The 25,720-nt window shown below is 40.9% G+C and overlaps 1 protein-coding gene and 1 pseudogene across 20 annotated transcripts in view; both read left to right on the top strand.

Moving 5' to 3' along the window:
• The first annotated feature begins 8,189 nt into the window (after window positions 1-8,189).
• Window positions 8,190-25,720, top strand: part of CASK (calcium/calmodulin dependent serine protein kinase) — a 409,365-nt gene continuing 391,834 nt past the window's right edge. For 12 of the 20 annotated variants that reach the window (XM_063803840.1, XM_016942914.3, XM_063803838.1 and 9 more), the window contains exon 1: window positions 8,607-8,815. In XM_063803840.1, the coding sequence (XP_063659910.1) occupies window positions 8,757-8,815 (59 nt within the window). In that variant the 5' untranslated portion in view covers window positions 8,607-8,756. Of the gene's footprint in view, window positions 8,816-25,720 lie in introns of all 20 variants that reach the window. The other 8 variants (XM_016942916.3, XM_016942911.3, XM_016942915.3 and 5 more) reach the window with 1 other exon arrangement.
• LOC112207178 (U6 spliceosomal RNA) lies at window positions 12,375-12,470 on the top strand (annotated as a pseudogene).

Here is a 25,720-nt window from a genome sequence, read left to right as displayed (position 1 = left end):
TTTGCCTGGGGCATACATTGCTTAATATGAAGAAAGTGAAGATAAGACTTACTGCCTCAGAGAAATACACAAAAGCCAAAGGCAGAGTATACAATGATTCAGCTTTTGAGATATGGCAGATTTGGTTCAAGCATTGGTCCTGTCTCTTTCTTGTTGTGTGATCTTTGACATATTAATCAACCTCTCTCCAAGTCTCAGTTTCCTCATCTGTAAAATGAAGGTGATAATATTTATCTTATAAGTTTGTTATATGGGTTGAATGAAACATGTGTAATGTCTTTGCATAGTGTCCGGCATTTATAATAAGCCTCCAATAAATGGTCCTTCTGTTATTTCTTTATGGATCATTAGAATCTCTATCTTTTCCCCTTAGTTTGGTTTTGCTACCATCTCTAAAAATGCTACTGTCTTAGCTATTGTCTCCATTTATAAGACAATTTAAAAGCGATGACAAAGGTAAATAAGCCTGAATGGAAAATATTCGATTAGGACACTTAAGGTAAAATATTACTAAAGAGTTCCTAACAGACCTGGAAATTAGCACAAACAGCCTGCGTATTTTTTCTCTTGACCAAAATGGAAAATATTTCATTAGTGCAGATCCTGACATAGGTTACCTCTGTGAGAATAAAGATTTTTCAGGAAGAGCGCCTCCATTTTTAAGAAGATATCATTTTACGAGAAAGTATGCTAAGAAGGAAATATCTCCTTAAGAGTTTTATAGACTCAAACTGCCAGAAAAGACCCCCAGAAAGGATCTGCTTCACCGAAGCCCCAAGGAGAGTAAATGATTAAACCTTCCAGTGTTGATAGGCTTGTATCTCATATTGGCGACTTATTAATTACTTGACCTTTTCCATAGTGCACTTAGCATAGTAAATTATACTCATTTCTATTGGGACTTGGGTGACTTACATGACTCTTTGCAACTTAACCAGGGCTGGGCTCAATATAAGTCACCCAGTGAACATATTGTAGCTGATTGTGTGTTTTTACCATGTTGTGTGACAGTTTCATGGCAGCTTGGAAAGAAAGCACCAAGAAATACAGATAAAATAATTTAAGGGAGAGATTTAATTTCTCACGTTTACCTTTGAAATCTTTCATAGCTAAAAACAGAAGGAAAAATTCCAGTGATGTGTGAAATTTTGTTTTTCTACATAAAAGATAGCTAGTAGAACTATTTTCAATTAGTAGATATAAGTCCTGTGCCCCCTTTTCTGTCCCTGTTCTCTGATACCTTTTCAGCTCTAATATTGTTGACTCTCCCCTCCTCTGAGAAAATCTTGTTTCTTCTGTTAGGCATTTTCTCCCCAAGAATTGAACCACTTTGTTTCCGTTGACTTCTCATTCTTTTTCCTAACTATGCATAATTCTCTAATTCAATAAATACATAGTAATTTATTTCTTTACCAAATATATATGGAGTACCCACTATGCTTCAGACACTTTCTAGGAGTTGGTGGTGAAGAGAAAAAAAAGTATATAAACAAAATGAATAAAAGGGAATTCCAAGAAGTGATAAGGGATATGAAGCCATTCATTCATTCCACATTCAACAAATGCCTTTAGAATGCTTACTACACATCAGGCATTGTTCTAGATGCTGAGAATCCTCTCTCATGGACGTGAATTGAGCCTCCCCAGGGTGAGTAGGATAGGACAAGCAATTGGAGGGAGGGGCCCAGTTAGTAAAGTGGAGTGACATTTTAGTATGGGTTGATGGGGAAGCGAATTGGGGTGGGGACTGAAGAAAGGGGAAAGAAAGGAGGATCTAAATGAAATTTTGAAATAAAAAATTGACAGGGTGTGGTGACTAGCTGAAATGTGGAAAAAAATAGAGTGCTAAGAAAAAGCCAATACCAGTGTTTGGAGGACTAGGAGAATAGGGAGCCTTCCCACCATTCATTCTGCCCTTCTTCTGCTGAAAGTGTCTTGATTTTCCTTTGTGGATTTTTCCTATCCCCATTCCCACCCCCAGCTTAATAACTTAACCCTGATTGGTTAAGTTATTTAGTGATTCTCATTCCCCAGCTACATTGATTGGTTCAGGGATAATTATGTGCCCCACTATCAAGCCGATGAAAGAGAGTGAATCATAGAACATGGGCAGGATCTATTGGAGAAGCCTCCTTTTTTCTTGTCCTAGATGTATAAGGAGATGAAGTCTGAAACAGTGGCAGCTGGTTTGCTACATCAAAGGGAGAGCCTGGAGCTCTGGGTGCTACGTTGTTGCACCTAAGTAAGGATAAAGCCAATACCACAGAATGCATAATGTTGAGACTGGGAGAAAGTGGATCTTCAGTGATATTATTTGAGCCCTTGATCAAGCCTCACCTGAAGCTAGCATACATCTCAATTTTCAATTATGTAAGCCAATAGATTATTTGTATTTTTAAGCTTGTTTAAGTTTTCTGTCACTTGCAACTCAAAGAATCTGACACTGTGCTGTTTCCAAAGGCAATATTATTTCCACTGTCAAAGTTTCCAGTGACTTGTTCATTGATATTAAAGAAAGAAGGGCAAAATGAATCGTTTTTATTTGTATGGTACTAGTACAATTTGTAACATGGATACATCATGTAGTGGCAGTGGGGAAGTCTGGGCTTTTAGCACAACCATCACCCGAGTAATGTACATTGTACTCATTAAGTAATTTCTCATCCCTGACCCCCTCCCACCCTTCTGAGTCTCTAATGTCTATTATTCTATACACCATGTCCATGTGCACACATTATTTAGCTCTGACTTACGAGTGAGAACACGCAGTATTTGACTTTGTTTCTGAGTTGTTTCATGTAAGACAATGCTTTCCAGTTTCATCCATGTTGCTGCAAAAGACATGATTTCATTCTTTTTATGGCTGAATAATATTCCATTGTGTGTGTATGCATATGTATGTATATATACCACACAAAATGAATCTTTAGACACAGGTTTACGGGACTGGCACCAGAAGAAATTGGGAAGGAAACACATTTGTAATGAGGTCCTCTTCTGCTCCCTGGAGTGTTCTTTCGCATTTCTTATGCCTTCTCCACCCTAGTGATGAGGTCAACCCTGGATCTTTTTTTCCAGAGAGCTTATTCAACAGCCAGTGTTAGGACAGTGGTTCTTAATTTTTAGGTGTACTGGACTTACTCGTGGAGCTCATAAAAATACAGATCCCTTAGGAGGCTGAGGCAGGAGAACTGCTTGCACCCGGGAGGTGGAGGTAGCAGTGAGCCAAGATTGCGCCATTGCACTCCAGCCTGGGCAACAAGAGCGAAACTCCGTCTCAAAAAATAAAAATAAATAAAAATAAATACAGATCCCTGCAACATGTTCCAGGAGATTCAGGTTCAGTATGTCTTGGGTGGGGCCCAGGAATCAACATTTTTAACACTTTTCATAAGCTTCCAGGTGATTCTGAGGCAGTTATCACTTGGAGAAATGCCATTGTCTTAGGATGGATTCCTCAAAAGCTGATCCTGATAGGGTATTCATGAGCAAGTGATTTAGTAAGGAAGTGTGCCCAGGAGAAACTTGGTAGGTAATGAGAGAAGTAAGAAAGGGAACCAAACAAGGGTCGGATTTCAGGCAAAGTCCTGGGAAGGGTACCTTCAGCCTGATCCCACAAAGGACCTCTGGACTGTAAGTAACCCTTCAGAGTTGTCCCCTCTTCCCCAGTCAAGGCTTTCATATTCTTGCACTATGGGTCATTGGCTAACAGCTAATCAACCTAAACTCCCAGGCACTTCCGCGTGGGCAAAATGATTCCAGTAGCTTGTGGGAAGTCCTTTGGAGTCACAGGTATGAACTTTGGAAGCAAAAATACACTGAAGCTGGAGTGAGGCACACAGAAATGGGAAAGGGGATCCGAGGGAATTTGAATGGAGCACCTACAGTGTCTGCTGAAACCATTTAAAGGATTTCATATTTACTACAGGAGTATCTGGATTTTTAAAAGCAAGGGAGAGAACAACATGCACCCAGTGCAAAGGGAATAATTACTTAAAAGTAGAATTCTGTTAATGCTTGGGGTTTCAGGGTAACTCAGTCTACACATAAGACTCTAGTACCACTGAAATCTGTAATCTTTCAGTGAGTAAACTCTTTAAAATGGTAATTGATGCCTTTCAGTGTCTAGCCCCTGCCTATTTCTCTAACTCCCTCTGGCCTCTTTCTTCCTATAGGCTATGATCTAGCCGTGATCTACTTCTCCAAAAGAGCATATTCTTCTTCTAGAAGAGCATATGCTTGCTCACCTCCAAGACTTCAGAAATGTTGTTTTCTCTACCGATAATCAACTGGCCCCTACTCCCTTCACCTGATTAATTTCTATAATTTCTATAGTCTTGTTCTAAACATTTTTTCAATTGGGCCTTCCCCAACCCATAAGTCCTCTCAATATGTGTTCCCCATACTTCCCAAATCCTAACAAACATCACTCTTCAATGTAATTACTTGCCGACAACTTGTTTTCTTTTAGAATGAAGTTCAGAGAGGGCAGGAACCATTTGCAGCTATAGCCCCCATGGCTAACACAGACATTCATTGAATAAATATAAAATAAATAACTTGCAAAATGATATCAGAGTATAAGTCTAATATATGTAGCTTTTTCTGGAGAGAGGAAGGGTGTCTTTCATTTTAGCTTAGAACATCCTGTTTATACTGTGAGGCAATAACTATTCCAGTTGAGAACAGTGTCATTCTCAATTTTATTCATTAATTCAGTAATAATGTATATCCTTAAACAATCATACTACGGAGTGAGGCTGAACTCTAAATTGCCTAAATTAGCCCCGTGCCACACTGACCTCTGTGTGTGGCCCTCATGCTAATATTTCTCTGGAGTGTGTTTTTCCCTTGTACGTCTGTGTCATGCTGAAATGATGTGGGAGCCCGACAACCTGAGAATGTCTAGTGCAGTTGTGAGGAAAGTCCAAGACCTCGAAGTCACTGAAAATTTGCACTGACATCTGAGAATCAAATTTGTTTAGCACCAACTCCATCCTTGTGGGGTTTTAGATGTTTCTGAATTTTTTAAGGCCTATCAATTATATACTAGAGGTATAGCTACATTATGATGAAGACGTAGAACTGTTTTATTGGTAATTTTCCTAGCATTAGAAATCGGCCGGGTACAGTGGCTCAAGCCTGTAATCCCAGTACTTTGGGAGGCTGAGAAGGGCGGATCACTTGAGGTCAGGAGTTCAAGACCAGCCTGGCCAACATGGTGAAACCCCGCCTGTACTAAAAATACAAAAATTAGCCGGGCATGGTGTCAGGTGCCTGTAATCCCAGCTACTTGGGAGGCTGAGGTGGAAGAATCGCTTGAACCCAGGAGGTGGAGGTTACAGTGAGCCAAGATCGTGCCACTGCACTCCAGCCTGCTGCCGAAGCCCATTTTCCCCCTACTTCTCCCTTGTCTACCTCCCAAGAGGAGGCAGGAGAAGACAAATACCCGTGTCCCCAGCTTCCCTTGCAGGTAAGTGTTGCTGCCTGTGACTCTGTCCTGGCACGTGAGATGAGAAAAAGATATTTTCTTTACCTAATAGATGAGAGACGGAGCAGAAAGGCCTCTCCTGTCCTTACTGCCCTCCTGCTTCCTCCCTTTAATGTCTGAAATTGCAGCAGCCATCTCATAATGATGAGGCAACAAGCCTGAGGATGAGATGCTAACATTACAAGAATGGCAGAGTGGAACGAATAAACCTAGGTCACTGATGACGCACTTGAATAGCTGATCAATGTTAATAACCACACATCTCCTTGCTACATGGAAAAGAGCACCCCGCCCCCTTGCATTTGTTTAAACCACTGTTAGTTGAATATTCAGTTGCTAACATCTGAACACAATCTAATAGATGCACTTACTTTAACATTTTCTTTGTGGAAACGAAAACAGAACCAAATTATTGACACCTGACTCACTAATACATGGGCTTATTTGTTGGAACAGTATTGGATTTTTGGAAGACACCCAGAGAAAAATTAATTTAAAAGGTTTGCTTATTTTAGTCCCCGAAGCAGAGAGGATCTACTTCTAACCATCATACATGGTACAACTTCTGAGGGATGTGTATTGCAGAGAATTTCTATATGACTAAATATTACACTGGGAACTGGGAGATCTAAGTACAGATCAGGAGAAAAAGTCCTCAGCTTTGTGCTGATTGGCAGACCTCAAACCACTCAAAGCTTGTGACCAGGGAGTGCCAAGAGCTGATTAAATTAGGCTTATCGCTGTGGCAAGGGGGCTGCATGTGTTAGTTTAATTAATCAGAGCCCACCTCTCCAGTAAAGATGGTTACAATCTCACCTCAAGTCCAGAGCTGCTACCCCATGGTGGGGGAGAGGGGTGAGATGGCTTTTGGGAGAGCAACCACCACATTCTTCCATCTGTAAGTGAGGGAGTCCTTTCCAGATCCAAACCAACTGTGATCCTATGAGCAGAGCACTTACTTATCTTTGCAATCGTCTGTCTCTCTTTTTTTCACCTGCACTTTCTTTTCTGTTTTACTTTATAATTGTCCTTTTCTACCTCTGAGCATAGGTCCCTGTAGAAGACAACAAACCCCAAAATGAAGTCGACAAGGCTTGGTATAGCTCAGTCTTGGGATGGGGAAAAGAAGTGAAGCTGACAAGGTGACTTGAGAGGGTCCCTGTGCACTTCAGGGCAGAATGGAGTGACGCCTTATTCATTAGACATGAGCTGGACATGCCAACTTGTGGTGAGTAACTCTTGGACCCTTAAAGGAGGCAATGTTTCTCAAGTTCTGAAGCCCCCGTCTCTAGAGAATGCACAAGCTCTTTGAGAAAGGAGGAAAACCGTGTGCAATTACACTTGTCCTCTGATCTGCATTTAAAAAAAAAAAAAAGGTTTAGTACCCAAATCCTTAGCAGGCAAATCTCTCAGCCTTTTGAGGGAGTGGTCAAGGGTTTGCACGAAACGTTTCTGAAGAGAAAATAGGCTGTGAGTCTCCACATCACCCCCTCCACTTTGGTATTAATAAATACTTTTTTTAAAAAAAATACTGCACTGAGAAATTTACCAGACGATTTCTGGAAACTGACTTATGAACTAATTGGGCACTTTTGCTGTGCGGAGGAACAAAGACATTATTGGTCTTCAACTGAGGCATATACCTGTCCGATGGCGCTGGCTCATTCCGCACATGCTCAGTTGAACAGAAATCTTCATATTGAATGCAACCTAGCACAGCGGCAACACCCAGAACCTCACTCCCTGGCTGCTCTTGTGCCTGCACTCCCTCTATTTGCATTTTGTTCCTGACAAGTCTAACATTTATAGGGAGTATAGAGAGCAGAGTAGGTCCTGGGAGTTTGAGGACAATATACAAAGGAGCTTAAAGTCGCGGTTTGTCCCTGCCTTCCTAGCTTCTCTCTAGGTTGGTCTCTAGTGAGGGTAGGCGCTGGATAGATATTTGTTGAGTTTGGGGCAGAACGTGGGAGAAGCTGTCTCTATAGATGACCGTTTGCTGTCGCACGCCTTCCTAGGCAGTTTTTGTTTAGTCCTTTTCTTGGACGACCTCCCCTTACCCCCAGCCCTCATCTTCATTAAGGAATGACAGGGTAGCACTAAAAGCATCCGTTGCCAAGCACGGATTCAGTGACAACCTCTCTCCACCTCTCTTTTAGCTTTCTCATTCATTAGCACCCTTTCCCTGCCTCTTTTCCCAGCAAAAAACTGGGAAAGGCTCCCTGCGATTACAAAAGAAGGAAAGGGGAGCGGCCAGAGTTTCGTGCCTCTTGCCGGACAACGAGCGTGCAGCCGTGGACCTTTTGTCTCCAGCCCCTTTCGCGGCTTGGTCGCGGCTAGGCGCGGAGGCGACGACCCCAACCAGCCCCGCCTCGGCAGCTGCAGCCGGCGCGCCCCGCTCAACCCCCCGCGCCCTCTAGAATCCCGGTGCCCGCCCGTTCGCCGTGACGCCGCCGGCGCCCCGCGCATGCGCCGCTCAGCCCGCTCCCCTTTCCCTGGGCCACCGCCTCCCGACGGGCTGGAGTGGGCGGAGCCTGTGGTTCTGGAAGCCGCGCCGCCGACGGGGAAGGAGGGCGTGTCTGCGCGAGGCGGGTGAGCGGGGCTGGCGAGCCGGTCGGCTGCTGAGGCGTAGGGGCGGAGCAGAAGGCGGCGGCCGCGGCTCCCGCCCGCACAGAGCGCCAGTCCCGCGAAGCCCCCTCCCACTCCCGGGCGGGCGGTGGCGGCTGCGGGAGGAGGAGAAAGAGGAGGGAGCGTCTCTGCCGCCGTCTCCTGGTCCCCAGCGCCGATCCGCCGCCGCCACCTCCCTCCGCGGCGATCCTCGCTCCATGGTCCTGCCGCGGCCCCCTCTGTAGCCCGAGCTGCTCCGCGACGCGACGGAGCCGGCCTCGGACAGAGGGAGCGGTCGCGGCCTCGCGGCCCGCGCGGGCTGACGAGCGGAGAGCGCGACGCCGCGCGGTCCCCGAGGATCCGCACGCCGGGCAGCGCGGCCCGAGCAGCGCGAGAAGCAGCGGGCGGGCGGGCGGGCGGCGCCGGGCCCGGGCCGCCCTCGCTCCCGCGCCCCGGCCCCGCCGCCCGCGCCGGGGCGGTCGCCTGCAGAGGAAGGCGCCGCAGTCTCTGGGCCTCGCGGCCCCACTCGAGCGTCCTCGGCACCGAGGGCTCGCGGGTCCTGAGGGGAGGAGGCGATCCCGGGGCTGGGCACTGAGCTCTTGGGCGCCCCCACCCCCGTTTTCGAAGCCCTCCACGCTGCGGCCGCTATCCCCTCCGGACCATGGCCGACGACGACGTGCTGTTCGAGGATGTGTACGAGCTGTGCGAGGTGATCGGAAAGTGAGTCTCCACGCGAGGGAGCGGGAGTGTGGAAAAATGCATTTCAGTGATGCCCCGGTCTTCCCGCACCCGCTCGGGGCCTGCCCCCTGCCCTCCCTCCTTCCCCTCTTCCCCTCTCGTCCTTCTCATCCTGGAGTATTTATAGACGTGTACCTGGAGCTCCTGCCAGGCGGGGCCTGGGGGTTCTCAGCGGTCCATTGAGGCCACCGAGCCGAGGTTGGCCACCCCGTAAGGCGTGGGGCCGGCTGCCTGCATTTTATCTGACGGTTGCACAGGGACGTGGCACAGCCGATTTTATAGTTGCTTCAGTTTGGGGTTATTGTTACCTTGCATGTACCATAGACCATTTTTGAAACAGAGCAGCTTGCATTTCCTTTGCTTGTGTGGTGAGAGAGAGTCCAGGGTTTTAATTGTGGGGTGTGTGTCTATTGTGCGGGATATTAGATGCCTTTGTGTACACCCCATGCTCGGATTGGAGGGGGTCATTTAAGACGGGGTGCGTTCAGTTTCAGCAAATTCCCTCCTGGTGTACACGAACGTGGAAAGAGTTGGGGGCATTCGAATTTTTAATGCCTTGTTATGCAATGACTGTTCAATCAGTGCTCGAGGCTCCCCTCGACTGTTGTTGGGATGGTGGTTAGCGTGGTAGAGCCGTCTGCTTTGAGTCACCGGGCTGGTCTAGAATATAGAACTGACAGTCCAAATGCTCATCCTTTCATCTGTGTTGTATAATTACGCTGGGGAAAAGCAGGGAATCAGATTAATCACAGTGCTGATTGAGAATTAAATCTGCAGTTCCTCATCTAATTGTCCATTCCTTAAATCTATTTTGAATAGTTTCCTTTTCATTCTTGTCAAACAGTATTCCAAGTGCACAATCCTGCTAATTTGCTTGTGAAGGAAATGCTGGCAATCTGAAGTTGATTTCCTAACACAGCGTGTATTCTGCGGCTTTAGAAGTTGAGGAGATAAGATTTAAGAGCCAATTTTTGCTTAATAAGGATCGCTAGAGCTAACATTGAAATATCTTACCTCTTTTTTTTTTTTTTTTTTTTTTTTTGGAAGCGGTGCTTTATTGTCTATTTTAAGGTCCACAGTTGGGAAATGAAACCAAGACCTTAGAGCAGTTGGCCCTATCTCTTTTAAGTTGTCTGCAGTACTCAATTTCAATTTGAGTGCTAATTTGTTTCCTTTTCTTTCCATATTGAGGTATTACAGTGTTGCCTCACATGGTGAAATTGTGGGTAGAGCTTGCTACACACTTTACTCAGACCCAATTGATGTGAGGACATGTTACTGCTTGCCCTATTGTTACATGACCAGCCAGACTTAAAAGGAAAGTATCCAGATGTGTCCTGTTAAAGTGCTTGTGGAAGTGTTCTAGAACAGCACTGTCCAAAAGATATATTATGAGCCACATTTGTAATTTAAAATTTTCTAGTAGCCACATTTAATAAAAACATACAGGTGCAATTAATTTTAATAAAATATTTTATTTAACCCGGTAGATCCAAACTTAACATTTCAACATGTAATCAATATGAAAAAATATTAATGAAATATTTTACATCTTTTATGCTAAGTCTTTGAAATCCCAATGTGTATTTTACGCTAATAGCACATCTCAATTCTGACACTAAGCTACATTTCTGATGAAAATCAGAAATACTTAATCTGTATTTAGGTTTCATAAAATTTGCGTTTGCAAAAGTATATTCACATACCCAAGTTGTTCCCAATATACATAAAAGTTTTCCAATAACCGAATCAAGTACCTTTTTCTAAATTTAAATTTTAATTAATTAAAATGAAATACAATTCAAAATTCAGTTTCCCAGTCGGACCAGCCACGTTTCAGGTGCCCAGTAGCCACATGTGAATAGCACAGTTCTAGAGAGAAAAATGTATCAAAAATCTCCTTGGTTTCCTCATTCTTAGGAGCACCCAGTGAAGATAAATTAGGTGTTTCCCAAAAGCCTCCAAATGACTGTATGTGTGGGTGAATGATGTTTGTTGCATCTTAGTTACAGCTGATGTAAATGAACTAACAAAGTCATAATTGGAAAATCTGAGATCAAAATGTTAATTATGTTGTGAAGATGTAAAATAGCCATCTCTGAATCAGTTTTGGTAACTAGTTCTGATTACTTAAAGTCTGGAAGGGTGATGAAAAGAAATGGTCAGAATCACGTTAACACAGTCCGTATTCCGCTGATTTGTAATTGATAGAATATTTTTCAGGAAACACCCCTGGGAGAAAAAAATTCATCTTTTCTGACTGTTTCAGAGCTGCATAAAGAGGGGCAGCAAGCTAATTTTGAGGTGATAGGTACTCTATGGCTACCTTAACTACTATGAACTGTGAAATCTCATTCATATCCTACAAAATCTGACTTGGTCAGTGCCAATTATAAAATGCCATTATGTGAAATAATGAATTCAAGCTAGCCTTATTGTTAAAGAATGTAATAATAGTGTTCCTCAATCTGAGTAAAGGTTGAAGGTTTCTCTAGTAAATTGTCTTAGTATATATTGATCTGGAAATTGAAATTAGCTTGAGATTTTCTTGCAGGGACCTTGACAGCATACATTTTTAACTTATAATTTGTTCACCTCTGAATTTGAACAGAAAGCCCTTGAAGATGTTCACATGTACTGAAAACCTTTTTATTGATTTCTATCCAAGTTCTATGGAATTTTGATTTTCTTTTTTACCAAATTAGTATCACAAGTTGTTTTTCACCACTAGATCTTAATAGGTTTTAATTTTTACTAAGGTACTTTAAAATAGATTTCACTTTTCAAGACTAATTGACTACCCACTCACTCCTCTACCTACGCAACCACCTACTCACTTACCCACTGTGTACTTGGCCTTACTTGATGGCATAAATGAAAGTTCTCGTTTAATTTAGACCCTTCAGTGTGTTTTTTTCCCCCTTGGTTGAGAAAGATAACTTACAGAGTTAATGAGGTTTTGAAATATAAGATCATTATTTGGAATATGTTTTCTTTCCAGTGGTTGCAGCCTTTATCCTTGTTAAAGCTGTCTTTGAGGGAACATGTGCCCAATTTGTTACAAATATTGGAAGGATGCCGTTTCCCTTTTTAAAAATTAAAACTCTTTTCCCTGTGTTTCTCATTTTTGAAAATCTTGCAGAAACTCCTTTGAATGCCTGTTGGTTCTATAATATTTTCTATGTAACTATCTTTTAAATGACTGAAACAAATCTCCAATAATACGACCTTATCATAGTCCCAAAACTTCTTGTCTTAGCAAATGTAGCAATTACTGGAAAGGAAAGGCGTTATGCAAATAAGGTTAATGACTAATTTTTATGTCATGATCATTTACTGTATCTTTTACAATTATAAGTAAGTGTACAACCGGTAATACTACATGAAGGAAATTTAAGACAATTCATCGAAATTAAAACATAGAAAAATGCCTACTTTCTTGGTACAGCAGTGTGTATGAAAGGGAATAACAAAATACATACCATTTTTACCTTGTGTTAGGTGAATACTTGCCCTGTTTAGTAGCCTGTACCTTCAGACTTTCCTGCTCTGGTAGGACATACACTAAAATTGGAATGATGCAGCATGACCCTTGCTTAAGGATGACGTGCAACTTTGTGAGGCATGCTGTATTTGCTTACACCTCGAGAGCACTTTTATTTAATTACAGTTATTTATTTATGGATCTCTCTAGTTCACTAATAAGGAGCTTCTTGAGGGCAGGGAATGTTTCTTACACATCTTTCTCCATTAACACAGTGCTTGCGATGTAACTGCCTTTCATTAGCTGTGGAATGAATTGAGTAGTTTTAATAAAATCTCATTAAAAGGCAAAAAAGCATGTTTGTCAACCTCAGAGCAATTATTGTCCCAAGAGCCTGCATTAGTTTAAAGTAGTGGTTCTCCACCTGGCTGCATATTAGAATCATCCAGGGAGCTTTTAAAAAAGATCAACGCCAGAGCCCTGTGTCAAAGCTGTGAAGTCCGAGTTTCTGGGACTGGGTCCTGGTCACTGACATTTTTTTAAAGCTCTCTGTGTGATTCTAATATGCAGCTATAATGAGGAATCATTGGCTTAAAACTTAGATTATGTATGTAATATTTTGGGACTGGCTTTTCAGAGGCTTGCAATTCTTACAAAGTAGAATAAATTCTTTTTGGAAGGTATTGAAGCTAAATGGCTAAAACATGGATTTTATCTTCTATGCACTTGTGTTTCCCAGCCTTATTGTGTAAAAATTTAGTTTTAGCTTGTGTTTGGCTTTGATTTCTTGGGCCTTTTAAGATCCACATTGATTTATGACACTCATCTGATGCTAACATGGCGATTGTCTGATGTTTGGAACAACACAGAACAAGGATTGCTTCAATAACAGTTGATGATGGTTTTCCACTATAATGGCTTGATTTAATATGAAGAAATTTATCAGTTTAGTATGGATTGTGTTTGTACATACACTCTATTAAAAGAGTATGGTTAAGTTGCTTGTATGCTTTAAATTACATACTTGTGATTCCAGTAATGCTGTTAGCTGGAGAATTGAGTTAATGCAGCCTTTATGTAAATACTGGATTAATAATATGTAAAGTATATAATTCAGCATACAGAAAAATTCAGCTTTACTAATTTGTAGTAATTACTATGAGTTTCACATGTATTGATTCATGCAGTGATTTGGGTTTCTAGTACCATAGGGAGAATTTCGCATTGTGTTGAAAAAATGTTTCCCGGAAATTTTAACTAGACTTTGTAGGTAAACTAGTTTTTAATGTTAGGAAAAGATCAAGTGTTTGCCTGAAGGAACCGAGAATTTTCCAGAAATGAGTAGATATTCCAAAAATACCAGTGATCGTGAAAGCAGTGCATGATCACAGTGACAGCCAAGTAACAAGGTAAAAGAAGTGATCAGCAGCTAAATTGTTGGTGGCCCAGAAAGAATGCAAGCCATGGGAGTTAAGCTGTACTTCTACAGAGGAAAAACCTTTTGAACTCAGGGTGTGGATCCTACAGATAGCAGGCCTCAATGGGAGTGGGGAAGCAATATTGATTCCTGATGATCCTAGGATCATTTGGAGGGAGAACAGAGCTACTCCGTTGCTTTTCTGCATGTATACAACCTTCTCTAGTCTCTTCCTGTCTGCTTTTTACAGATTGCTTTAGGGTGTGTTGTTTGAAGTTGTCTTCATAAATACTTCCTGTGGACTCCCTTAATTTTTATGTCCGTAACACGCTTCTATGTACTTGACATACGCAGTTCAGCTCTCTCCATTTTTTCCTTGTATCTGCAACAGTTTCACCTGATGAACTACGTCTCAAGTGTCCCTAAATTGTGTACCTGGATATTTCCTTTAAACTGAAAATTCTGTCTCCAGCTGTAGTTCTACTCAGTAAATTAAAGGAGCAGATATACCTTGCTTCTTGAAATTATTCTTGAATTATTACATTTTCGTAAACGTTTTCACATTTTAAATGTGGTAGGAGCACTGCATTTAAAGGAACTTTGACATAAGATTGTTTAAAAAACTTTTATAATTTAAAGCTTACTTTGTAAAGGGAATTGACATTTATCCCTCTAATGTTAGGCATTTTGGATGTATTATTTAATCATACCCATTTTACAGAGAACACTGAGATTCAGAGGGGGTGATCAGTAATTCGCCTAAGATCACACAGATTCCAACGCGGTTCCATGGTTTTAAAGTCTATTCATTTCATGCTGCATTCTGCTGCTAATTCAAGTTGTGAAAATACTGTGTTGGATTTTCTTAAAGACACGTCTTCATTTTCAGAGTTTCTATACTGCAAATTTTAGTTGTTTGACTTTCTGGTTAAATTTCTTATCTCTTCAGTAGAGGTTCCATATACTATTCATTCTTTCATCTGTTTCTTTTTTGTTTTTGTCTTTCTCTTTAATGAAATATCAGCATTTGTTACCAAACTAACTGGTAAATCTAGCAATGGAAATATAGACTCTTGGCCATCTGTCCAAAATATAATTTGTTTTGGAACTTTCTCTACTTCTTTTACTCTCCAAATTTTTTCTTCCATTTCCCTTGCCCCAACAGACAGGATAGTTGATTAATTACCCCTAACTTGCCAAACCAGAAGTAATAAGGTTTCAGAGGTAGATGTTTGTTGGAAGTGGGGTGGAGTGGTTTCCAAAGGATAGTTATTCCTTTATCCTGTGATAAAAATACGGAGATTGTTCTCTCTGATTCTGAAAACCGTGTAGTGAGCTGCAGCCGCTGAGTCTGTGAGCTTCTAGCTGTTTGCCAGCACTGTACACCTTAAATAATCAAGAGACTGAGTTAACTATTGCAGAGCAGGTACCGGACCCCAGCCAACAAGCTGATGGGATGTGCTGTTCTCACATTTTTTGGTTTTATTTTTTAGTTGCAACCGACAGTGAAGATTCTAGAAGCACCAAATATGGCTCTGGATTTATGCTGTGGGATTTAAGATGCTACAGAACTTGCTCTCCTTCCTTTCTGTCCTGGAGCCACTATGGTATTGGTTGTAGAGCCCAAGTCAGTATAGAGTCTCTGACTTCTACCCTGGGAAAATTTCATTTCCGAAGCTAGTTTGTTTTGAAGTTAATGTTTATTTCCAACATTGAGATTTAATAATTTTGTATTACTTTTCTTTATTAATTAGTTTTTATACAGTAAATTATAAAAGTAATGGTGCACGTAGTAAATTTTATTTTCTTTTTTTGAGATGGAGTCTCGCTCTGTCTCCCAGGCTGGAGTGCAGTGGCACGATCTTGGCTCACTACAACCTCCGCCTCCTGGGTTCAAGTGATTCTCTTGCCTCAGCCTCCCAACAAGCTGGGATTACAAGCATGCACCACCGCGCCTGGCTAATTTGTGTGTGTGTGTGTGTGCGTGTTTTTTGAGACGGAGTCTCACTCTGTCGCCCAGGCTGGAGTGCAATGGCGTGATCTCGGCTTACTGCAAGCTCCGCCTCCCAGGTTCACGCCATTCTCCTGCCTCAGCCTCCCGAGTAGCTGGGACTACAGACGCCTGGCTAATTTTTTTTTTTTTTGTATTTCTAGTAGAGATGGGGTTTCACCATGTAAGCCAGGATGGTCTCGATCTCCTAACCTCGTGATCCACCTGCCTTGGCCTCCCAAAGTGCTGGGATTACAGGCATGAGCCACTGCGTCCAGCCTAGTTTTTTATTTTTAGTAGAGACAGGGTTTCACCAGGCTGGTCTCGAACTCCTGACATCAGGTGATCCACCTGCCTTGGTCTCCCAAAGTGCTGGGATTACAGGCGTGAGCCACTGTGCCCAGCCATACAATTTAAAATATAGGTGATACAAAGATAAGTAGTGAGTCTGTCTCAGTTCTCCTACCATCCATATCCCCATTCTCTAGAGGTAACCATTGTTCAGTTTCTTCTCCATCTTTCTGGAAGCTTTTTGTTTAAAAGTGAGATATTTGTATACTATGCTGAAATATTGATTTTTCATTAATAATAGTATATACTTGATGATCTTGTCATATCCATCAATGTATCTGTCTGTCTCTATCTCCTCTTTAACTGCTGCCCAGTATTCTGTCATATGGATTGTTACTTTGGCTTTGGATTGAGTGCAAGCCATTTGTAATTCTACATTGCTGGAAATGCTGAGCTGGAATTTGGGTGAGAGGTATGGAATGGCAGTGAAGATTTGGGAGTCATCTGTGTGGAAGTAAAACTGAGTGAACAAGTTCTTGGGGGTTGACTGCTCTAGGGCTCGTGGTTTGGAGTATAACTCATAGAGTTAGAAGAATCAGGATAATGGACTGCACAGAAGTTTAAAAGTGGGGGGAGGATCAATAATGTAAAATGCCAATATACTCTGAGGACTAAGAACACATGTGGCTATAACAGAGAGACAATTTAAAGCACTTATCAAAATGAATATTATGTTTAATAGTCAATTCATGATGTGTCTGAAAAGCTAGGTCTGGCTTCTTTGCTGTGGATACTAGTAATTTTATACTATCTCTCTGTAAATCTATCTCAGAACCAACATATTTAGGGTAAAAACAAAGTAGATTTCTTTTTCACTCTAATTGTGTTTTGCAGATTTCTGATGACTGGCTTTTAGGTAAAATCATTTGGTTTTCCTAAGATTATGTCCTTTTCATTCCCGAGCTTGTGCATGACTGTCAATTAAATGGAAGCCTTTCATGAAGTGACAAAGTAAGTTTTAGATACTTTACATTTACTTTAAGTTCTTGGTATGTGTCAAACCACTGTTATTGTCTTATATCTTTCTACTATAGGAAACTGAATTCTTTCTAGCCTCAAGGATTTTTGTCCACGTTGGATGAATGTAGTACTGTCCTCCTCTTTCACATTTCTTCTCCCGTCACCTCCTAACTAAATTTGTTCATTGGCTATTTTTGGTTGTCCACATCCATTCACAATAAGAAACGATTGCTTCGTTGTACATAAGCCAGTTTTTTGGTATCTAAGTGCGTGCTATTTCACTTCAGCTTCTTGTATTCTATTTATTACTGGGCTGTTGTACATTGTTTTTTCTCCCAATCTTTGTGATTTCTTTTAATATACTTTCTTTCCTTTTTGCTTTGTAATCATTGTTTTGAGTATTTGAATCATTTGCAGGTAAGAATGTGGATTGTTCTGTCTCTCATGTAGTTTAATAATATCCAAAATATACTATGTTCAGTCTGTATTTCAGGCTTTTAACCCTGAAGTTAGAGTATTTTGGTATATTTAAATCTAGGATAGAAGTACACTGTATTACCATTCAACTACATGCAGATTTTAATGTTTTCTTAAATTAAAGGATGATGATATTCATTCAGTTACAGAGGTCTCTCTCTCTAGTCCTTCCATGGTGTGCAGATTACCATTATACTACTGCTATTTCATAGATTCTCATTTGTGTTTTTAGCAAACATCATCAATTCTTGGCCTTCTTTCTTACCCTTGGTATGTGATTTCCCCTAAAGGTATGGAATGCGGTTGCTCTGTGGCTTGTTAAGCAGCCCCCTTCTGATCTGGTAACCTTTGGGCACAGTGTGGCTATTTTCTCCTTATTTATAAAAGGAATGATAGCTGCTTCACAAACCATTTGTGTGGATTAGTGAATTGTAAAGTGCAGCATAAGTATTTTTTATTTCTAGAATGTCTCTGAGATACTCAAATTACTTTTGGCAGTTATGTACGTAAGTTTCAACAATTTCCAAATGTGCACATTCTCAGTGCTAAACACAGGCTCTATTACATAAATAATATGGTGAAATGAACATTCTTTTCTACCATGTGTGTAAAATTGTTAGTGGTGTTAACTTTTATTCATTGTTCATTTATGTATTCATTTCTAGCTATGAGGTCCTGGGCAAGTTAGTTAGCCTCTCTGACCCTCAGTTTCTTTATCTGTAAAATGTGGTTAATGGTATACACTTTGTAAGGTTGTTGTGAGGATTGAATAGCATGATCTATGTGAAATGTCTAAAGGTTGTTATTTTAATTGCCATTGTCATTATTATTATTTTTTTAACTTTATTATTATTATACTTTAAGTTTCAGGGTACATGTGCACAACGTGCAGGTTTGTTACAAATGTATACATGTGCCATGTTGGTGTGCTGCACCCATTAACTCGTCATTTAGCATTAGGTATTGCTATTCACCAAACACTTGAGTTCTCTGGCCTCAGGGAGCTCAAATGAGTTATTCACACACTCATGCACATATCCTCTGCATAACTTGGTAACCAACAGACACATAGTAAAATATTTGGTCAGCAGTTGTTGAATGAGTGAGTACATTAACTGAGAAATCCAGAGACTGTGTGACCACCTAGTAGGAGAAGGAAGTTGGGGAAATCATTACAGAGGAGGTGAGGCTTGAATGATTTGTCGGTCTTCTCCTTGGGTAACTCATGTTATCTTTGTAGGCCTGCTTCCTCATTTATAAAAAGGAGTAGAGGAATACAGGTAGGGAAAATTGAAGAAATTTTAATAAAGTCATATATATTACTTAAAAAAAGTATAACTTTCATAAATTTTATATATTATTATATATATTTTTATATATATTTTATATATATATATAAATTACTTGCAAGAGGGAGGGAGAGAGGGTCTCACTATGTTGCCCAGGCTGGTCTCAAACTCCTGGCCTCAAGCAGTCCTCCTGCCCCAACCTCCCAAAGCGCTGCGATTACAGGCGTGAACCACTGCACCCAGCCTAAGAAATATATTGAAGAGTGCTTTCTGTATTTTTAAAAACTGTCCAGGCCGGGTGCAGTGGCTTATGCCTGTAATCCCAGCACGTTGGAAGGCTGAGGTGGGTGGCTCACTTGAGGTCAGGAGTTTGAGACCAGCCTGACTAACGTGGTGAAGCCCCGTCTCTACTAAAAATACAAATATTAGCTGGGCATGGTGGTGCGTGCCTGTAATCCCAGCTCCTTGGGAGGCTGAGGCAGGAGAATTGCTTGAACCCAGGAGGCAGAGGTTGCAGCGAGCCAAGATTGCGCCACTGCAGTCCAGCTGGGGCAACAAGAGCAAAACTCTGTCTCAAAAAAAAAAAAAAAAAAAACAGAAAACAAAAAAACTGTCCAGTGAGCTGTAATCACTGCACTCCGACCCAGGCAACAGAGCGAGACACTGTCTTAAAAAAATTCTTTTAAAACTGTCATTGCTCTCATTGTTCAACTCCCACTTATGAGTAAGAACATGCAGTGTTTGGTTTTCTGTTCCTGTGTTAGTTTGCTGAGAATGATGGTTTCCAGCTTCATCCATGAGAACATATGGGCACAGGGAGGGGAACATCACACACCGGGGCCTGTCGGGGGTTGGGGGGCAAGGGGAGGGATAGCATTAGGAGAAATACCTAATGTAGATGATGGGTTGATGGGTGCAGCAAACCACCATGGCACATGTATACCTATGTAACAAACCTGTACGTTCTGCACATGTATCCCAGAACTTAAAGTATAATAAAAAAAAGTTAAAAAAGAACTGTCATTGCCTCTTATGTACATAGAAAATACAGTATTGAGTTACAGATTTTCATAATTTGTTTCCAAGTCTGTTCTAGATTATAATTCCATAGTGTTGTGAAAAACTCCCAAGATTGTTAAAAGAAGGAATTTTGTATCACACTTCTTATGTTTGCATTTAGACAATTGACAGATTAATTAATTGTTCATAATGTGAAATTTCAAGACTGAAAAAAGGAAAATCCCAGAATATATATTTCAGAAACACCCATATATAGGATTTATGAATATTGTAGTGTTCCTTTATGTAATTTCCCAAACTTTTATTACAACAGCAATTTCTACATCTTAACAGTGAGCAAAATGAGGTGGAAAGTTTCTGAAGTTGTAGTCTCTGACACTACTGGGCACTGAATCTAAATAACCTAAATCCACAGAACAGTATTTCATCTTCTAGTTCTTATTACATTGTCAGGTGTAAGAATGATCATGTTGAAATTGAGTGGTTGGTCTGTTTAGATCACTTCTATGGAAATACTGCTCAGATTGGTTTCAGAAATCCTTGGACAGTATTATTTATATTGCATTATTTAGGTTAGAAATTTTTGCTGACTTCCATCTGAGTTATTAGTTCAAAAGCAGAATCATCAGCCTTTATATAGAATCTCTGCTGGTCCTCATCTTAGGCTTAGTATCTTCTTAACTGGGTTTTTGTTAGCAGTATAGTGTGGCATTAAATTTGAGACTATCTTTTTAATAAATTTTTTAAAAATTTTGTCAGTTGTAGAATAATTAGATACTTGTAAAACAAGCAAGAAGCTGTTTTCACTGAGGACTTTCTTTAATTACATTTCATATAAATTTAAGAGAACTGTTACTAGAATATTAAAATCACAGGTTAAAGTGAGAATGTATTTCACATAATCAACATACATAACATTTTTAACAGTATGCTAAAGATAGAAAAAACCTTTACCAACCATACATATTATAGGCAAAGCTTTAAAAAAAAACAAAACATTTTGCTCTTATGGATGTGAAAGTAATCTGTGTAAATATGTATTCAAATGAAAATATCTATTCATTATCATTGCAGAAGGAGTGTGGGTATCTGGAGAGGGAGCATTCTAAACTTGCTGCTCTACTTTTTGGATTATCTACATTAATATTTCTCCCATTGCTGAGTATTTCTGTTATACTGCTGGATCATCATACTTCCATAATCTGTGACCCACTTGCTCTAATGGTAGAGTGGGCTTTAAATTGCCATCTGATTAAAGTTCAGGTTTCTTAGTTAGACTTGCCTGGGTGGCTTCAGAATTAGGCCCACAAATATGAATATGGACTTGAAGATCTTACTAGAACAATATTTTCCCCGATAAAGACACATCCATAAACATGGTCCTAAAAAGATATGTGTAAGTTGGATTTGAAAAATGCAATTTAAGAGTTACTAGGAAAAAGGGATTTTAAGGAAACATTTTAAATAATTTGTGTGATATCACCAGTTGGTTTTTCTTCAGTTTCTTCATCTTGTAAAAGAAGGATAGTAATGGCTATATTATCTACCTCATGAGATTCTCATGCACATAAAATTACATAATTCTTAAGTCTTAAACTACCTTACGTATATTATTATTTCAATTTTATTGAAATAAAACACTTTTTTTTTTTTTTTTTTTGTGATGGAGTCTCACTCTGTCACCCAGGCTGGAGTGCAATGGTGTGATCTCTGCTCACCGCAACCTCCGCCTCCTGGGTTCAAGCAATTCTCCTGCCTCAGCCTCCCGAGTAGCTGGGACTACACATGTGCACCATCACGCCCGGCTTAGTCTTGTATTTTTAGTAGAGACAGGGTTTTGCCATGTTGGCCAGGCTGATCTCAAACTCCTGAGCTCAGGTGATCTGCCTGCCTCGGCCTCCCAAAGTGCTGGGATTACAGGCATGAGCCACTGTGCCTGGCCCAAACTAAAACACTTCTAATGGACTTGTACTTTGGCTGGGCACGGTGGCTCACACCTGTAATCCCTGCTCTTTGGGAGGCCAAGGTGGGTGGATCACTTGAGGCCAGGAGTTCAAGACCAGCCCAGGCAACATGGTGAAACCTCGTCTCTACTAAAAATGTCATAAAATTAGCCGGCCATGGTGGCATGTGCCTGTAATCCCAGCTACTTGGGAGGCTGAGGCGGGAGAATAGTTTGAACCCGGGAGGCAGAGTTTGCAGTGAGCCGAGATCATGCCATTGCACTCCAGCCTGGGCGATAGAGCGAGACTAAGAAAAAAAAAAAAAAAAAAAAAAAACAAGAACATGGGCTTTGTTGACTTTTCTTTGATTTTGTAAGAATCATTTACCTTTGTCTTTAAAACTGATTTTATTTTCTTGTTTGATTTATAGACATTAATACTTCTCAACTCCTTATAGGGCTCAGAACATGTTAGGTGAAAATATTGAATAAAGAGATTTGAGAATGAATGGGGCAATGATAAATTTACACTGAAGTCAGAGTAAAGAAAGACTTCTGAGTATTTTGTTTTCCCCAGCTTCTTTTTAAATTGCTTAATTTTGTTGGAGCTTTGATGTGTGGAACTTACTACAAGTGACAAATGTTTGTGGCCAATCAGATGGCACATCCTGTTCCGTCTGATATTGAACATCCTGTTTAGTCAGTGAGGTTTAGATCAGTGGTTTTCAAAGTGTGGATCTTCTGACCAGTAGCAGCATCTGGAAACTCATTAGAAATGCAGATTCTCAGGCCCTGCTCTGGCCCTACAGAATTAGAAGCCCTGGGGTTGGAGCACAGCTATTTCTGTTGTAACAAACCCTCCAAGGGAATTCTGAGGCACGCTAAAGATTGAGAACCACTGTCTTAGAACTCTAGATCAGGGGTCAGTAAACTATGGTCCATGGGCCAAATCATCCTACTGCCTGTTTTTGTAAATAGTTATTTGGAACACAGCCACCGTCATTTATTTAAGTAACATCTATGGTTGCTTTTATGCTATGGGGCAGAGTTGATTAGTTATGACAGAGACCAAATGGTCCATACAGCCCTAACCATTCCTCCGGCTTTTTACACAAAAAGCTTGCCAATCCCTACTCAAGATAAAGCGTTCGTGCTGTTTTCTTTCCTTTAATTCTGAACTGTGAACAGCTAAAATCATTAGGTAAACACTTGTGTTTGCCTTTACACCTGACCCTCCTATTTCTACAGATCCATTCTTCTCTCTAATATCAAATTATTAATTCAATGAGTAGAGACTTGTAAATGAAAATAACATACTACTCTACCCTTTCCTTTTCTGTTAGGTAGTGGTGGTAGCCTGTTTAACAATTCCGTGACCTTTTCTCACTGATTGTGTGCTGGTGTGTCCTTGGTTTTTCTGTACTCTAGTGTAATCTAACTTAATCATGTATTGTAATCTTCATTTTTCCCAATTCTTACTGCCTTTTTACTTCCTCAAGAGAAAACCCACCTTGTGACTGCCAAGTTTAGGGATTCGTGTGAGCTGTTTGGAATGTTTGTTTGTTTGTTTGACAGAGTCTTGTTCTGTCGCCCAGGCTGGAGTGCAGTGGCACAATCTCAGCTCACTGCAGCCTCTGCCTCTCAGGTTCAAGCAATTCTCCCTGCTTCAGCATCCTGAGTAGCTGGGATTACAGGCCACCACGCCTGGCTAATTTTTCTAATTTTTGTATTTTTTAGCAGAGGCGGGGTTTCGCCATGTTGGCCAGGCTGATCTTGAACTCCTGACCTCAGGTGATCTGCCTCCCTTAGCCTCCCAAAGTGCTGGGACTGTTTAGTGTGTTCTATGCCAGGGGTCCCCAACCCTTGGGCCGCTGACCAGTACCGGTTCATGACCTGTTAGAAACCAGGCCGCACAACAGGAGGTGAGCAGCAGGCCAGCCAGCATTACTGCCTGAGCTCTGCCTCCTGTAAGATCAGTGGCAGCATTAGATTCTCATAGAAGCACAAACCCTATTGTGAACTGCACATGCGCGGGAACTAGGTTGCATGTTCCTTATGAGAATCTAATGCCTGATGATCTGAGATGGAACAGTCTCATCCCGAACCCCCCACCCCCACCCCGGTCCCCATTGTCCATGGAAAAATTGTCTTCCACAAAACCAGTCCCTGATGCCAAGAAGGTTAGGTACCACTGTTCTAAGCCATTGAAATAGTGCCATCCCTTCTGGAAAATTGTTACCCTTGTCCTGGAGTGCTGTAGTCACTGGTATTTCACCAGGATGTTAGGGTATTTCACCAGGATGTTAGTGAGCACATAGATATTGAATATTTCGGGCAATCTTAGAATGTTTACTGGGAGAGTTTTAAAAGTTAGCCTTCCCACATCCCTCCAAGGATAGCTGTTTCTCTTTGTAGCTGGAATGTCATGTTGTACTCTTGATTCTCCTTTGTACCTGTTCTTAGCCATTAAGGTGATTGGTGGTCAACTTCGTATAAAATACAACTGAATTTTACTGTTGTTCTTATTGATGCACATGAATGTTTCTCTTTACGCATATCACTGAGGGAAGTATAATAGCCTTTGAAAGAAAGGCCTTCTTGTAGTCTCCACTGGCTCTGGTAGCAACGTCAGGCAAAAGTGTTGTTTTTGCAGTTGTGACTCCATGGTTGTATTTTTCTTTATGTAACTGATGTTTTAAGTCAGGAAATATGACTTTGCCAAATGATACTGAGCTATATTACTGGTGAGTTTGTTTGGTTCCTGATTTCTTTCAGTAAATCTGGGTTGAATACTTTAGTAGTAGATGCTGGGGAAGATACAGGAAATAGTGAGTTTGAGACTAGAAATGATTGAGTTAGACATTTAATTTAGGCTTTCCCAATCAACTTACTTCATACCTTTTGCCCTGCTTACTCATCCCAGAGGTGAGGAACAATGAGAAGAGGGGTCAGGCAAAGGCCATCCCTCAGAATGTGGTTACTTAGGTCTGTCGCCAAAGGCAACCTATCTACTGGAAAATTTGAGCTTTACTGTCTTCTGCAGTATAGTGTTGGAAATGCAGTATTTTAAAAACTAAATTGTTATTTTTAGCAGTGAATAAAATGTGAACTCTTTAAAAAAGAGCAGTGTTACTGTCCCAGCTAGCACAATAGCCACCCACATGAATCATCTGAACAACCTCCTCATTTCTGTTTTATCTACCTGAAATAGGGGTCAGCGGTAGGTGATGATGAAAGCTTGGGAAATCATGCCATGCATTAGGCAGGAGAAATGCTGTGGTGACTCTTTCTGTGTTGTCCTGCCCTCATGTGCATAGGAGGCTGGGGCAGCCCCAAGAGCTAGAGGTAAGCTTTAATAATTTCCCTGGGTTCCTTGGCAGCTGGCTGTGCTTAGGAGCCGGGTGCTACTTCCGGAGTAGCAACTGCTGTAGAAAAGTTCTGCCAAATGTGTAGATTTTGAACCATTTTAAAGGCTATAGTGTTCAGACTCAAATTTTTTAGTAGGCAGAGAGTATTATTTAAGGGTACTTATGCTGCAGTATTGGATAAGGTTCGTTGTGAAATAGATACTACAACAAGGCCTCCATGTGACATAAACTTATTGGAACTTGTGTACTTTTAAAACCATATGTTAAATACATATTTTGAGCTTCATTAGGTCAGGATTCTTGGCTATCATAGTCATTGTTGTATCTCTACAACCTAGAGTAGTGTCTGGTACATAGTAGATGTTCAGTATATAGTTGAATCAGTTCAAACAAGGGGAAGAAGTGGCTGAACACATTAGAAAAGATAAAATTTATGGCCTATAATGCACAAAGTCAGAAGTTCATATTTTCTTTTAGTGCCAATATCTTGCTGCTTCAAAACCATTTAGTTCTCATAATGTTCTTTTGAAATAGGTTAGTAGACATAGAATTGTATAGTATATGCCGAACATAGTAGTGGAATCCTGAA

This window comes from Pan troglodytes, chromosome X (assembly GCF_028858775.2).
Source record: "Pan troglodytes isolate AG18354 chromosome X, NHGRI_mPanTro3-v2.0_pri, whole genome shotgun sequence".
In the NCBI taxonomy this organism is placed as follows: Eukaryota; Metazoa; Chordata; class Mammalia; order Primates; family Hominidae; genus Pan; species Pan troglodytes.
Note: the sequence above shows the minus strand (reverse complement) of the source record. Positions and strands in the feature narration are given on the sequence as shown.